We start from the raw sequence: 16358 nt of genomic DNA, 5'->3' as shown, positions 1-16358 counted from the left end.
AACCCAGACTAAGTTTCGGTTTCCCTCTATGTTTTCATGACTGTGCTGTCCTGTATTTGCAACCTATGCACACACTGCGCTCTCTCTGCGAACGGTCAGGTTATCAGCAACGGGAGATACAAGAGACAAGAAGTCTTCACCATGAACACTCTGAACCAACAGTATGAGGAGAAGGTGCGTCCCTGCATTGACCTCATTGACTCTCTTCGCTCTCTGGGCGTAGAGAGGGACTTGGCTCTACCTGCTATCGCCGTAATAGGAGACCAAAGCTCCGGGAAGAGCTCTGTGTTGGAGGCGCTGTCAGGGGTGGCTCTGCCAAGAGGAAGTGGTAGGTCTTTTGCTTTTGACCTATATATATATATATATATCAACAGTGGTTTGGTACATTGCATTACTCAATTAAAATGTATGATATACAAAAATCCGCTTCTAGTGTTTTCATCACGATCATCTTTATGTATGTAATTTCTTATCTCTCTCTCTCTCTCTCTCTCTCTCTCTCTCTCTCGCAAAAAGTAAAGGGGAATTATTTGTTGCTTAGCACACAGAGTGGATGCTGTGTAGTTTTGTTATGAAAGGGTTTTCGATAGTTTGTGTTTCCGTAAAAAGAATTCCAAAATCTTTATGATGATCCGTGGAGATTCATCAATCTGTTACACTTTAAGAGGAAAACAGGCGAGATTCGTGAAAAACTCTCAAATTCAAATTAAACATCTCAAGTTGATCCAAGAAATTTAAACCTAAATGATAGTAAAAGGTAAACAATATATATATATATATATTATACATTGCAATATACAGTGTTCCTTTAAAGCATGCACCCAATTTCAATTTCAAAGCTGTCACTTTCAGGCTTTCTCTTTTTACCCATATTTGTAGGGTATTACAAAGTGGACAACTTGTATCTAACCGATAATATGGTCTTACCTTGTATTCTTACTGAGGGCAGAACTAGCGGTCATATACAGTATAGCAAATTAAATTTACTTTAATTTGTGTTATTATGGTTCTTTTGAATAAAAAAATACTACATAAAAAACTTAACTCTTTTGTAGGAATAGAGGCAGGTTTGTTCCAATTAGCAAACTACTTTGTCACAATAAATATTGTAATAAATGTGGCAAAGACTGCAAATAAGTCAGCAGAGTTGTCAAGTAACCACAAAATGGGAGAGAGAAAATAGGGCAATCTTTGTTAACACAGTGATCATTCAAAATTCATAGTGCTATATGAATAATCCACTGCTATACTACTAGTACTACTACTACTAATGATAATAATAATAATAATAATAATAATAATAATAATAATAATAATAATAATAATGACAATAATAATGTTTTATTTATAAAGCACACTTCACATTATAGGTCTAAATGTACTTTTCATGCCATACGTGCATTGAACACAAAATAACTGCACACTTGTTACTTGCCTTATTTTACATGATTTGCTCTCTGGTATTTATTTATTTAACCTATCTGCTGCTACCTGCTCATCCACACTCTTGTATGTTGTACATGTTACATGTTTTTAATGGCGTGTTATTGTACATTGGGCGAGATATACAAATTTCCACTAAGGTGGACAATAAAGTCAATCAGTTAATCAATTAAGGAGCAAAGAGCAGGAATAGAATCAATCAATGAATTAACCTCCACAGCTTACAATACATAAATAACATGAACTATTGTTCATAAATATCAGTAATGTTAAAATCTGCATGAATCACTTGTTATTTGGCCCATCATCTATCCATGATCTAATAATGTCACCAATTACAATGAATTTCACATTTTCCTCTGTGTTTCATTATTCACTCTTTCATAATTCAGGCATCGTGACAAGATGTCCTCTCGAACTGAAGATGAAGAGAAAAAACAAAGGAGAGGAGTGGTGCGGAAAGATAAAATACCGGGGCCAGGATGAGGAAATTATAAAAGGCCCTGCAGATGTGGAGAAAAAGATTCGTGAAGGTACAGTATGCAGCATTCGTGAGTTTAGTTTTATTCATTTTTCAATGATCAGCATGTCTGTCCTTTCTTATCATCATGTACTGTATCACATTCTCTCTCTCCAGCTCAGGATAAAATGGCTGGGGTCGGTGTGGGGATCAGTGATGACCTGATCAGTCTGGAGATCGCCTCTCCTGATGTTCCAGACCTGACACTCATTGACCTGCCCGGCATCGCCAGGGTGGCTGTAAAGGGACAACCAGAGAACATTGGTGATCAGGTATGCTGCTTCAGCTCTCAGAACTTTATTATTCTTTTTTCAGATAAGGACAGAGAGAGAGTGATAGATAGATAAAACTGACCCACTGATAAAACATATGCGGACTTCAAAGGACCTGAGCTTCCTGAGGAAAAAGAGCCGACTCTGGCATCTGTGTTCAGGGACCACTTTAGAACCACTCGTTTAACGCGTCAGTTCATAGCAGGTTACCTCAGAAAATTTGCTGTGGTTGTTCATGCAGCTGAAATAACAAACCACACCCAGGCCCTGACCTTTCCTCAACTGCTGCAGTTTGGTTAAACCCGGGGTTTTCAATTGCGATTTGGCACAACATGCTTTGAGTTTTGGAATTACAGCCATCATAATTTTGAGGCTTAGACAGGAAGTATTACATTACCATGGAATCATTTTATCTTTAAAAAAAAAAGAAAAAAAAGTCAGTTTTAGATTATGGTGACATCTTGTACATACATGCTTCAGCTGCAACTCTAAAACCCCTTGATGCTGTCGACCACTCTTCAGGTCCAGGCCAGAGACTAAGTCTAGACCTCTTCACCAACACTTAACTTTCTACAAAACTACAACAACAAAAAAATAAGTTACTGGAGTCCAATGCAATAGAATTTATTCTTTCACAAGAATAAAAGTGAGATCAGATCCCGATCTGAACTGAAGACAGAGAGCCTGTGCACAATCATATATAATCCTTTCCTAGGTGGGTTCTCCACCTATTTTCTAAAGTGAACCTATCACCACTTTGGGAGCAATGGTGTCCAGCCCTGTGTAGAATTCCCCAAACCAGGTCTGCCCGGGTAGCGTAGTAGGATGAGGTGTCCTGAAGCACTTTGTCCACCTGTCCTAAGACTCCTGTGGCAAGGCGTGTAGTATGACCAGGCATCCAAGAGCCCCTCCACCACCCTAAACCTAAGGCCCTCGTCTATTCTCAACCTGGGCCTCCAACACCATTGCTCCCAGGGCATTCAGACCATTTAAAAAAATGTATTCCCTCCAGGTTCCGTTCTGTAACAATCTTACTTCAGTAAGGGCTGGTTCACATACAAATCTAACTGTAGCTATTCCATTGCATTATATACATTTAACATTCAGTATGTTTATAATGCATAGTATATTTTAGTGAAAATTTACTACAACAGTATTTGTTTATTTACAAAGCCCTTCTTGGACAATCTGCCATCATATATTACTTCCACATTAGTTTGGTCAGCTGGACCACATTACACCAGGACTAATGACTGGCTTACCCTCCATGTCCCTTGAGTCCATACTGAACTTGGAAGAACTGCTTTTGGCTTTTTTTCCACCATCCACCTGTAACTCACCATAAGCACTTGTTAGTACTTCTTGGTCATTTTAGATTCTTAATCTCTAACCTTTAACATGTGTTTGTATCTGTTTTAATTCATTCTTTTCATGACATTATTTATTAGTTGTATTTATATGTTTGTTTTAATTTGATGTCATTTTTCAACTGGTATTCTTATCTACTTTACATCATTGTAATGAGGGCTTTACCCTCAATGATCTTCGAGTTTAAATAAAGACATATATTAAGTTTGGTGTGGGATACAACTTGAGCATCACTTTTTTCTATATATGTTTACATTTTGGCAAGTTGGCATCATTAAAAGTATGCAGAATTAGCTTTTAGTTTTAATTTTGAATATAATAAATTTTGGTTTAGGTTTCTGTTTGCAGTGTTCCCATGTTCTGATGTACAGACAATTATCACTTGATTCCTTTGATATCGAAAAACACGTAAAAACATGATGATTCTCTCTCTCTCTCTCTCTCTCTCTCTCGCTCTCTCTGCACATTATAATCATTAATGTGGCTTTAGATTTGTAGTCTTTTTCTAATATACGTTCATTATTTGATTTTGATAGTTGGAAAGTTTATAACATTATGCTTGATGTCATATGAATTGATACTTTCAGATAAAGAGACTGATCCAGAAGTTCATCACAAAACAAGAGACCATCAGTCTGGTGGTTGTTCCATGCAACGTGGACATAGCAACCACAGAGGCTTTGAAGATGGCACAGGAGGTGGATCCTGATGGAGAGAGGACTTTGGGTAAATAGATTTAATCTTAGAAAAGGTCCAACCAGCTCTTAGCTTGCTCTCTCTCTCTCACTGTCTCTCTTTCTCTCTCTCTCTCTTTCTCTCAGGTATCTTGACCAAGCCTGATCTGGTGGACAAAGGCACAGAAGAGACAGTGGTTGACATTGTCCATAATGAGGTCATTCACCTGAAGAAGGGCTACATGATTGTGAAGTGCAGGGGTCAGAAGGAGATCACAGAGAAGGTGTCTCTGACTAAAGCAATAGAAAGAGAGAGAATCTTCTTTACTGAACATGTGCATTTCCAGTAAGTTTTTGCTGAAAATGCAAAAATGATTTACAGTTTGGCAGGTTGTGCAGCATGTACATAGTAACTTTTTATATTTGCTGTAGGATTCTCTATGATGAAGGTTATGCCACTGTTCCTAAACTGGCGGAGAACCTCACCCTTGAGCTGGTGCATCACATCCAGGTGAATACTTTACCTGAATGATTCACTACAGATTATTTTGCCCACTTCAGATGTTAATGCTCTGACTTCCTGTGTGACTTGCAGAGATCTCTGCCACGACTGGGAGAGCAGATAGAAGAGAAACTAAAACAGACCCGAGAAGAGCTGGACAAATATGGCAGCGGACCCCCATCTGATGCAGTTGGGAGACTCGGTTACCTCATTGATGTGAGTTTACTAGACGGCACTTTCTACACTTAGGGTTACACAGAGAACACTGCTCCTCCTATCCAGTAGTGCATCCATAGTGATTTGAGCTTCTCAAATAAGTCCTTGCATTAGGATGTATGTTGATTATCATTTGCCCTGTTCTTTTATCTTATATTTTAGAGGGTGACAGGGTTTACACAGGATGTCATCAACCTCACCAAAGGGGAAGAACTAAGAGCTTCAGTCAGGTTCAATATATTTGCCACACTCAGGAAAGAGTTTTCAGTATGGAAAGAGACCATAAACGCCTCTGAACTAACATGTAAGTGCATTGACAACTTGGTCATAACATCACTTTTGTAACCTGATATGTAAACTCTTTAGTAAGACCTTTTTGCTGTAAAAAAAAAAAAAGCAACCTATTTTACATTTTCAAATACATAATGATGTATAACATTCATATTGCAGTCAACTGGAATATTGAGAGAGAGGTGGCTCAGTATGAACGAATGTACCGTGGAAGAGAACTGCCTGGTTTCATCAACTACAAGACCTTTGAGGACATGGTCAAGGAGCAGATCAAAAAGCTGGAAGAACCAGCCGTCAGGAAACTGAACGAAGTGGCAGGTATGACATATCATGATGCTACAATGATTGCAGGCAATTTAAATATGTAATAGCCTACCTACCAGATATTGTATTGTTGGACTTATTGTACAATAATTGTACTCATTGATTTGTATGTTTTTTTTTAAGAAATTGTGAAGAGAGAGCTCATTAGATTGGCAGAGAGCAGCTTGGTTGGATTTCCTAACCTCATCAAGACAGCTAAGGTATCCTCTTCATTATCAGTTGCTACTGCATACGCATGACTTCATACTGTTGGAGGTTTTCTGACACATTTTGTATGTCCTTCAGATGAAGATTGAATCCATAAGGAGGGAGAAGGAAGCTGCAGCAGAGGCCATGCTGAGGACTCAGTTTGAGATGGAGATGATCGTTTACACGCAGGACTGCAGATACAGCAAGAAGTTAGGGAAGCGAAAGAGGGAAGAAGAACAGAATGTTGTGTCGTTCATAAATGTAACACAAACGAAGAAAAGCCCTGCAAGCATTAGTCAGAGTGGGGCCACACTGAAAGAGATGACGAAACACCTTAAATCCTATTACCAAGTAAGTGTCATTTACAGGCTGCACATTTTATTTTTGAGGTACGCAGCATTTAATACACATACACTGGTTTCCTAATGTTAACTGTAACAGAGGAAAGACAGACACAGACATATAAAAGCAGTTATTTTATTGTTGTACATGAACAGTGACAATGATCTTGAACAGCATAAAGTGACAATGAATTCATGAAGAACAGTTGTTATGTTGAAGTGCTACCCAAAATCACCAAAATCAAGAGCACTGTCATTCTCCCCTCCAAACTACAGATTGCGGGCCAGCGTCTGGCTGACCAGATCCCGCTGGTGATCCGCTACCAGCTGCTGCAGGAGTCAGCAGTCCAGCTGCAGAGGGAGATGCTGCAGATGCTTCAGGACAAGAAGAAAACCGAGTCCCTGCTTCAAGAGGACTCCAGCATAAAAACCCAGAGAAAAAACCTCAAGAAGCGCTTCGAGCGCCTGACAAAGGCACGCATTTTGTTGACTGAGTTCAGTATGAACATATATAACTTCAGCACAACACAACCGTAGGGCAACCCTTAAAACCAGAGGGGAGGTTGCAAAGTTGTTATAATTATGATCTATTACATTTCTTTATTTCTTTTCTTTGGAAATATTTATGTTTTTGACATAAGTAGTAATCAAGTAAAATAAAAAGAAGGAATCTTGTTTCATTATCACATTCAATCACATTTTCAGAGTTTATTTTTGTCATCATGGTCATGTTTCATAAATAATTCCACACTTTCAGAATGACATGCCATATATACAGTATATTGTGTGTGTTTTTTAATGTAATGCTATAACATGAAATGCTTTGTGGTTTTAAAGGGGAGGTGGGGGGTTCCATTATTTCTTGTTGTGTGGTTGGTGTGAAAGCAACTGAGCTAATAAACATGAGCTTATGGTGGTTGACATTTATTTATTTGTTCATCAAATGGGACCATACAGACATTGTTGCATACAGATAAGTAGTGCAACAGATGAAAGTTAAATAGATGTACTTGTTCAGGGGTGTCAAACTCAATCAGAGGGGGCCAAAATTAAGAACTGTGTCCAAGTCAAGGGCCAAACAAGGTCAATATTTATTGAAAAACAGACTTAGATTGATTATGTTTTTTCATGTAGTAGGACAAGATGTATTATGTGAACAAGGTCTGCTGTGACACCAGACTTCTTTTTAACTCTTCTACCTTCTGGAGCCTAGTCCAGTTTACCTTTAATGTTAGTGAACAGATACTCTGCCTCCCACCTGTCTTGAAAGCCTCTGTTTTCAGAGTTTACCTTTCGTTTGGCCATTTCTTTTGGGGTCTAGCTTAAATCTGACTCAAAGTGACTGGATGAGCGTGGGATCATGACTATGTCAATGGGGGGGGGGGTTCTTGAGCTAGCACGCCTTAATTGACGTGGCAATGCGCCAGCTGTAGCAATGCAATCTGGGATTTGTAGATGTGTGTGTGAATGCTGTATACTGGCCGGGCAGTTCTGATAAACACAAGGTATTATCTCGCGGGCCACAGCTTTGAGTTTGACATGTATGTTCTAGTTGAAGCTAGTTTGCAGCCTCCATCCCTGGTCAGGTTTTTAAATTGAGGGAAAAACATCCAAACAAACACAATCAGCATAAAGACAACAGGACTAATAAATCCAACAGTGTGCATGTGTGTATGTATGTGTCAATGTATTTGGTATGGACAACAATAATACAATGATTTGTTTCTATCGGAATCAAGGCAAAAATTAACTTAAAAAGAAGAAAGTGATGAATCCGGCTGTGACGCACTTGTTATCCACTGCTTTTATCTTCAAAAGTCACAATTGAGCATTGAACAGCAAATCCCAGCAAGGTTAAACACTTTCATCACTCCTGATTGTTTTGTTTCACATTAACAGCAGCAAGAGCCAGGAAAGCTAAGGAAACGAAACCTAAACCATCACAACCTAACTTTCAATTTCTCCAAGCGACCGGATGCTGCTCCATCATTGAAATACCGGCATCATTCACTCTCAGGGTTAGATGCGACCAGCTGAAATAACAGCTTAGTCACGGACAGAACTTCATCTCAGAAGAATTTATTCTTGTTTTAAACACTTTTTCCTAACAGGAGACAAGAAGTCTTCACCATGAACACTCTGAACCAACAGTATGAGGAGAAGGTGCGTCCCTGCATTGACCTCATTGACTCTCTTCGCTCTCTGGGCGTAGAGAGGGACTTGGCTCTACCTGCTATCGCCGTAATAGGAGACCAAAGCTCCGGGAAGAGCTCTGTGTTGGAGGCGCTGTCAGGGGTGGCTCTGCCAAGAGGAAGTGGTAAGTTATATTCACTGAAAACAACACAAGTATTTGCTTTTCTGCCAGTGGCACAGAATGAATTATGTTTTAATTTGTTTAAATTTTGTAACCCGAAATTATTTTTGCACTGTACGCATAATCACATAGTTTCGTGGGCATATGTTGTTACAGGCTATTCTACCAACAAAATTAATTAATTTTAAAAAATGTATTTCATTTTTTCATCAAATTGAGCTAATTCCCATCTGCTTGGATTTGAGGCCCCTCCCTAACTATGAAACAACATACAAGACTACTGACGCGATTGGTAAAGATAAATGGAAAAAACAAATCTTCTGAGTTTTATGTTATTTTCCATATGGATGGAATCTAAAAAAACACCCTGTAAAACCGGTTGAACAGGTTGTTCCTGTGTAGATGAGTACGGTGATCCTGAGAGCTCAGCGAACTGCACCTTAAGAAAACAAATGCAAATACATAAACACGCTGCAGATTCAGTAAACATCTTCATCAATTGGACAACACATGCAAATACCTTTTATGTACAGTCTATGGAAAATATACAAACGCGCTGTAAATTAAAAAAGGAAGTGTTTCCAGGGGACACTAAAAAGTGTTGAACCTGGCTGTGATTTGTTGTTCAGTGCACAATTGTGACTTTTGAAGATAAGAGCAGTGGATAACAAGTGCGTCACAGCTGGGTTCATTACTTTTTTCTTTTTAAGTTATTTTTTGCCTTGATTCCGATAGAAAGAGTGCTTTCAACTTAAAAAGTAACAATTGGTCATTGAACAACAAATCCCAGCCAGGTTCATCACTCTTTAATGTCCACTGGAAACACTTCCGTTGTGTTGTAGGACTGAATTTACAGAGCGTTTGTGTATTTGCAGGTGTTGCGAGTTTTTGCCGCGCGTTTGTGTTGACAAATTGATGAAGATGTTTTCTGAATTAGCAGCGGGTTTATATCTGTGCTTTCTTAAGTTGCAGTGCCTTGAGCTCTCAGCGCCACCACGAGGTCACCATGAAAACTTTCACACTACAACAAAACCTTCCAAGAAACAGGAATGCCTCAAAGAGACAATAAGCATAACTTTACCAAGTCCAGTGTAGTGCTGTGATGGTTAGTAATGGCTTTGTGCAAAATATCAGGCTCTATACCTCAGACATTTAGAAGGGGGACATGCAGTATAGAGCCACACATATATTGGCAACATATTGGCATATTAGTGTTAGACTTGTCTTGCTTAATATTATATTGCTAAGATGTAATATTGATCCCACTTTTATCAAGACAATTACTACGTTTTCTGAGATAACCTGCTACTTTTCATAATTTCACCAGCCACAGAGGATTTCACTTTGAAATTGTCCGCCTCTCTTATCATTCACTCATCATTAATTCAGGCATCGTGACAAGATGTCCTCTTGAACTGAAGATGAAAAGAAAGAAAGAAGGAGAGGAGTGGTACGGAAAGATAAGCTACCAGGAGCAAGAGGAAGAGATAGATGACCCTGCAGATGTGGAGAAAAAGATTCGAGAAGGTACAGTATACAGTGTTCTTAACTGTCACCAACAAAAGCCAAGCACTGGAGGAGCAAATGAAGGTTCAAGGTTTCACCTTTACCTTCATATACTGTATCACATTCTCTCTCTCCAGCTCAGGATGAAATGGCTGGGGTCGGTGTGGGGATCAGTGATGACCTGATCAGTCTGGAGATCGCCTCTCCTGATGTTCCAGACCTGACACTCATTGACCTGCCCGGCATTGCCAGGGTGGCTGTAAAGGGACAACCAGAGAACATTGGTGATCAGGTATGCTGCTTCAATGTCACCAAAACAAGCAGGTGACACTTTTCATAGGGACAAATTCTCTGATAGAAAGTTGTTCCAAGGAAAAGTGTAGACAGTGGAATTGACTGCGGATTATCCAAATTAACCAGGATAGAAATCTACAAAAACCTGGGCCCTTGTTTCCCATCCTTACACAACATCACATTACTTCTCATATTGACCTTCATTCATTATGTGATTTTAACAGACTTAAGGACAATGGTGATTTGATGGTTGTACAACTCATAGCATGATACACAATATGTTCCTCTTAATCCTTTCAGATAAAGAGACTGATCCAGAAGTTCATCACAAAACAAGAGACCATCAGTCTGGTGGTTGTTCCATGTAACGTGGACATAGCAACCACAGAGGCTTTGCAGATGGCACAGCGGGTGGATCCTGATGGAGAGAGGACTTTGGGTAAATAGATTCAATTTTAGAAAAGGTCCAACCAGCTCTTAGCTTGCTCTCTCTCTCTCTCACTGTCTCTCTCTCTCTCTCTCTCTCTCTCTCTCTCTCTCTCAGGTATCTTGACCAAGCCTGATCTGGTGGACAAAGGCACAGAAGAGACAGTGGTTGACATTGTCCATAATGAGGTCATTCACCTGAAGAAGGGCTACATGATTGTGAAGTGCAGGGGTCAGAAGGAGATCACAGAGAAGGTGTCTCTGACTGAAGCAATGGAAAGAGAGAAAGCCTTCTTTGCAGATCATGTGTATTTCCAGTAAGTTCATTCTTTTGGGTAATTATATAAAATATGTGGTAAAGTGTTTGACAGCTTGTGTAGCACGTACTCAGATGCTCTTTATTCTTGCCGTAGCACTCTCTACAATGATGGCCAGGCCACTGTTCCTAAACTGGCTGAGAAACTGACGCTTGAGCTGGTGCATCACATTGAGGTGAGTTTTTTTTAATTATTGCTTCACCTTAACAATTTATCATAAAAAAATATGATCAGTCAACTTAGGTATCAAAGGTTTGACCCCTGCTGTGTGTCTTTCAGAAATCTCTGCCTCGACTGGAAGAGCAGATCGAGGAGAAACTCGCACAGACGCAGGCAGAGCTGGAGAGATATGGCACTGGGCCCCCGTCTGATGCAGCTGAGAGACTCATCTTTCTCATTGATGTGAGCTCCTTCACCACATAGTTTTTACCTGGCAACAAAGACAAATGCTCACCACCAATACGAATTTGTTTGTCTTTAAATGTTTGTTAGATAAACAATAAACCACTTGTGAAACAGCTGTTTCTGCTCTCACATGTGTGTTCCAGAAAGTGACAGCATTCACTCAGGATGCCATCAGTCTGTCTACAGGAGAGGAACTCAAGTGTGGAGACAAACTCAATGTCTTTTCTACGCTCAGAAGAGAGTTTGGGAAGTGGATCCACCACCTTGACCGCTCAGGAGAAAACTGTGAGTCTTTCATTTTGGTCTGATGTACAGCTGTCCATCAGCAGGACTCTGAAATACATTTTTGTGTGTCACAGTCAACAAAAGAATTGAGAGAGAGGTGGAGGACTATGAAGACAGGTACCGTGGAAGAGAACTGCCGGGCTTCATCAACTACAAAACCTTTGAGGTCATGGTCAAGGAGCAGATCAAACAGCTGGAAGAACCAGCTGTCAAGAAACTCAAGGATATTGCAGGTAGATGATTGAATATTTGACAGATTTACTGTGATTTTCTGTACTGCTCAATATTCTTAAAGGCCCAGTGTAAATCCAGATGCTGCATTTTGTTGCATTTCCATTTCCTCCAGATGCTGTTAGGAAAGTGTTCATTCAGCTTGCCCTCAGTAGCTTCACAGGATTTCCTAACCTCATGAAAACAGCGAAGGTCTTCTATAAGTTTGATGTTGACATTTTAATATTTGATTGACACAGTCAGTATGTTCAGACTGACCAAAATCTAATTTTACAGGCTAAGATCGAAGTAATAAAGCAAGAAAAAGAGTCCATCGCTGAAACCACGCTGAGAACTCAGTTCAAGATGGAGATGATCGTTTACTCCCAGGACAGAACCTACAGCAGCAGTTTGAGTGACAGAAAGAAAGAGGAGAATGAGGACCAATCGGACGATGAAAGGAGTATTGTGTACAGCATGGATAATCATGCAACACTCCAGGAGCTGATGTTGCACCTTAAATCTTATTACAGTGTAAGTTTTAATTTAGTGTAAAGATTCATGAACAAAAACCATGACAGCAAAGTTTAGACAGAGGGTTGTTTTTTTTTTTGCTTTTTTCAATAACTTCTTTTCTGTAAAACTTTTTTCTCTCTCCTCCTTCAGATTGCCAGCCAGCGTCTGGCTGACCAGATCCCGCTGGTGATCCGCTACCAGATGTTGCAGGAGTCTGCTGTCCAGCTGCAGAGGGAGATGCTGCAGATGCTTCAGGATAAGGAGAATGTGGAGCTCTTGCTGAAGGAGGACATGGACATTGGCAACAAAAGGGCTGCCTTGCAGAATCGCCTCAAACGTCTATCGAAGGCCCGCGCATATCTGGTAGAGTTCTAGAAGGCCAAGACCTAAAAGCGTGGTTGTTGTACTGCTTTCATTTGTCAAATACAGTACAATTGTGGTTGTATAATGTATACTAAATTGACCTTCATGTAAGACAGGCTGAGGCCAGTTTCTATAAATAGAATAGATATACATTTTTACTGTCTTCTACCTTAGGACTCCTGATGGATGTAGACATCAAACTTACTCATGACTACACACATACAATAGTGTATCTTAGCTCCCCCTTGTGGTTATACAGAAGAAAACGTAATAATGAAGTCCCATCTTGATGGCAAGACTGTAGTTTTATGTAATCCTGTAATAATTATAGCAACCTATTACAGATATTTTAAGCAAGTTCAAATCCATAACCTCTCTTACTCCATGTCATCAATAAGTAAATGTGGTCTTCCAACTTCAGCAATGAAGGGTCTGCATCAGATATAAATACAAAGTTGATTTAGTTCCGACTTCCTGCCCAGTAACTATCCACCAATAGTAGTTTGATAAAACATATACTTTTTCTGATAACCAATGCATCAATGCATTTCTCTTTACCAATAATTTGTGTCCCTGTATTGTATCAGTCTGATGTCCTATATCTTTCTTGAACATATAATATCATTAAATCATTGTCAGCCTGGAAACCATTGTTAATTACTCTTAATAAAACAGTGAGGTAAAAAATGTGTAAAGATATACATCTAAATATTCACCATTTCAATAAATAAACTGAACAAGACGGACAGGAACAAGCCAACTTTATTCAAAAATACATACAAAAAGCATTCTTCGACAAAAACAAATCATTTAAAAGCGGTCAACTTAATTTCTTCTAGTCAGGATCTCTATGTGTTCATTCACCATTCTCTGCAGGGCTCTCCTGATTGTTGTCGTCATTGTCTGATTTTTCATCATCTATTAAAGATGAAAATGATTAGCAAGGCAGATGCTACATTTCCTGGTTTGCTGTACAGCACAACAGTTACTGAGAATAATGATACTGACAGAGAAATCAAAAAGCACAAACAATGCAAACATGGTAACCAAAAAAGGTCCTAGTTTACTCACTCTCAAGGGTCTGCTGTAGTTCCTGAATGGTACTGAGGAGCACATGGAACTGCTTCTTCCTCAACTCCAACTGAGTGGGACAAAAAGGAGTTTGAAACAATCAAAATAAAATACTACTAATGACTGAAGACAGTGTGGGTTAGAATAGAAGAGAGGATACATGTATTTGGTTTTACCTTTGCATCCACATTCTCTTTGATGTGAGACAGTTGCTGGAGTTCTTTGTCAAGTGCCTCCAACTGTCTGTAAATTATCAAAGTAAAATTAAGCACATAATATTATTATCATGCAAGGCAAAACTGTCATGACACTAAGCAAAACTACTTCATACATATTTGAAACAGAAGACATGGGCTGACTTACTTGAGTGTTTCATGCCGGTCTGGGTGTTGCTGAATAACCTTAGCTAAAGCGTCATACTCTGAAAAGAAAGAAAGGAAGATAATTTTGACAACCCACATTGCTGCTAAGTTCTCTAAAATGAGAGATGACTTGTTTGTGAAAAAAAAAGTTAAATAGAAGCTGCTTTGCAATTTTTACTTTTTTGATAACTCACAAATATATGGCCTGAATACAATTTCTCCGATTCCATTTTGAAATACCAGAAACTTGTTCTTAACCCATAACTGCTATTACTGCCAATTGAAAATGACTAATTGTGAGCTTTGTTTCATAAATTACAATAAAAATTATGTATACAAAATGTAATTCAAACCAATGTTTAACTATCCTCCTTTTGTTTTAACTGTAATATTACCTCCATATTGTGGGGTCCAATAAGATGGTAAGTATAGAAGCAAATCTTACAATAATTGACCAAACCACTCTAGAGTCCTAAAAATGTTCTTACCTTGGCGATTTTTTCGGATTCTCTTTGCTCTCTGAATTTCCTTTTTGCATTCTGCTATCTTCTCATGTGCTGACGTGATGTTTTGTTCTGTGGTGTGGACAGAAAGTTGGTAATGAAGTATTTTTGTAACACATTTTAAACAAACACACAGCTCTTCTCGTTACTACATAGAAAGTATGAAATGCAAGAGCGTGACCATTTAGGTTACAGGCATTAATGTTCTGACAATGAGTTGTCAACAGCTTATATACAAAAGGGGGTTGGGGTTCTGACAAAAATCCCGGTCAGTGTCAGAAAATCTCCATTACCTACCTATGTTAGTGTAGATTTTCTCATAATTCTCCATTTCCCGAAGATTCATGTCATAAACCATCAACGTCTTCCCCATGGAGAACTCGCACTGGGCCAGTGTGCTCAACATCCTCTGATACTGCGTAAAGCTGAACAGAATTACAGGATGGGGGGTGACTTAAAGGAAACCAGTTCTTCAACACAACTTTATGGAAATATTTGGCGACAAAGTCCAAGGCTAAGGTCCCGAGGTCTGTAGAGCCCACTTACCCTTCCTCTGGGGTTCCAGGCGCGTTGCACCATTTGGTGAAACTCTTTAGCAGCACATTGATTCGGCGGTCATCGCCAGCTCCGTCCCCGTCGATAAGAAGACGTTTACGAATAACTTCATCTAGGATAAGACCGAAAGACAAAATGAAGCAGCCCTTCAGACACAGTGGATAAATTTAAAAGCCAACTGCTAACTGTTAGCTAGCTAACATGGTTGCTGTTATTGTATTAGCTGTTTTGAACGCTTGGTACTACTTCTTTGTGTAAAATGGGTTTGATTTTGCCAGTATAACTGTGTACACAAGGATACTTTAAAAACTCCGGCACACATTTTTTTTGTCGTAGCTTTCAATAGAGAGTTGAAATCAATGAATTAAACTGTAGCTTACCATCCGTAACAGCTCCCATGTCTGTATCCAGTCAAATAAACTTTATTGAACAACAGGAAGTGAACAAAGCAAGTAGCTCGGTGGTGATTGGCCAGAGTTTTTTTCTTTTTTTAAGCTTTATCCAAGGAAGAATTTACAGTTAAACTTTGGTAATACAAATACAACTGAATGAATTACTTAATAAAAGACATAAGACAAGAAACATACGCCAAGATTATTTCATATATTTCATACAAGGAATAGACGGAATCATATTTAATATAGGCACTCATCAAAAGCATCTGCGACATGCAATAATGAAATTTCTGGTCTTTTTTAACATCTCAAAGGGGCTGAATGTACAATTCAAAGTCATTATTGGTTATCATCATCATTACTTATTAGAACCACTGATGACATCCAGACAGCAGTCTCAGAATATTTAAAGTTGAAGTCATGAAATTGTGAATGTAAAATTTTTGATTATTTGTTTGTATATTGTTTAAGGTGTTCTTGGAGCTGTTGTACCACTTTCCACTGTTAGTTTTCTTTTTTTTCAGTTGCGAGCAGCTCTCAAATTGTAGGAGGATAATCAATCTTATTGTCAAATAATGCATTTGTCAAATAGTCTATGAAAAATCACCCTTGTAGTTCATATCAGTGTCATCTTTCAAATCCCACCTTTTATGTATTATTTTATGTTACACCTCCTTGTTTGTCATACAGTGTTCA

General features: G+C 39.0%; 3 protein-coding genes across 3 annotated transcripts; 2 read left to right on the top strand and 1 right to left on the bottom strand.

Moving 5' to 3' along the window:
* The first annotated feature begins 46 nt into the window (after positions 1-46).
* Positions 47-7056, top strand: LOC111670930 (interferon-induced GTP-binding protein Mx-like). The gene is made up of 12 exons (XM_023427886.2): positions 47-328; positions 1836-1976; positions 2081-2235; positions 4191-4329; positions 4425-4623; positions 4710-4788; positions 4873-4995; positions 5158-5299; positions 5446-5604; positions 5734-5810; positions 5896-6150; positions 6417-7056. The coding sequence occupies exons 1-12, from the start codon at positions 142-144 to the stop codon at positions 6675-6677; spliced, it is 1917 nt and encodes a 638-aa protein (XP_023283654.2). The 5' UTR covers positions 47-141; the 3' UTR covers positions 6678-7056.
* A 1084-nt stretch (positions 7057-8140) lies between these two features.
* On the top strand, positions 8141-13423 carry LOC147817878 (interferon-induced GTP-binding protein Mx). Its single transcript, XM_087179759.1, has 12 exons — positions 8141-8457; positions 9844-9981; positions 10098-10252; positions 10555-10693; positions 10799-10997; positions 11094-11172; positions 11277-11399; positions 11546-11687; positions 11762-11920; positions 12034-12110; positions 12195-12431; positions 12564-13423. The coding sequence occupies exons 1-12, from the start codon at positions 8271-8273 to the stop codon at positions 12786-12788; spliced, it is 1860 nt and encodes a 619-aa protein (XP_087035885.1). The 5' UTR covers positions 8141-8270; the 3' UTR covers positions 12789-13423.
* A 97-nt stretch (positions 13424-13520) lies between these two features.
* On the bottom strand, positions 13521-15707 carry thoc7 (THO complex 7). The gene is made up of 8 exons (XM_023427866.1): positions 15648-15707; positions 15259-15379; positions 15010-15137; positions 14698-14784; positions 14211-14268; positions 14024-14090; positions 13848-13917; positions 13521-13694 (listed from the first exon to the last, which is right to left on the bottom strand). Exons 1-8 carry the CDS (start codon positions 15664-15666, stop codon positions 13633-13635), a joined length of 612 nt encoding a protein of 203 aa, XP_023283634.1. The 5' UTR covers positions 15667-15707; the 3' UTR covers positions 13521-13632.
* Between the last annotated feature and the right edge of the window lie 651 nt (positions 15708-16358).

The sequence above is a fragment of the Seriola lalandi genome, unplaced genomic scaffold, assembly GCF_002814215.2.
Source record: "Seriola lalandi dorsalis isolate HSWRI2012SDOR001 ecotype SW California unplaced genomic scaffold, Sedor1 jcf7180002054864, whole genome shotgun sequence".
Classification (NCBI taxonomy): domain Eukaryota; kingdom Metazoa; phylum Chordata; class Actinopteri; order Carangiformes; family Carangidae; genus Seriola; species Seriola lalandi.
The sequence above is the reverse complement of the archived record's forward strand: the minus strand, read 5'-3'. Positions and strand labels throughout refer to the sequence as shown.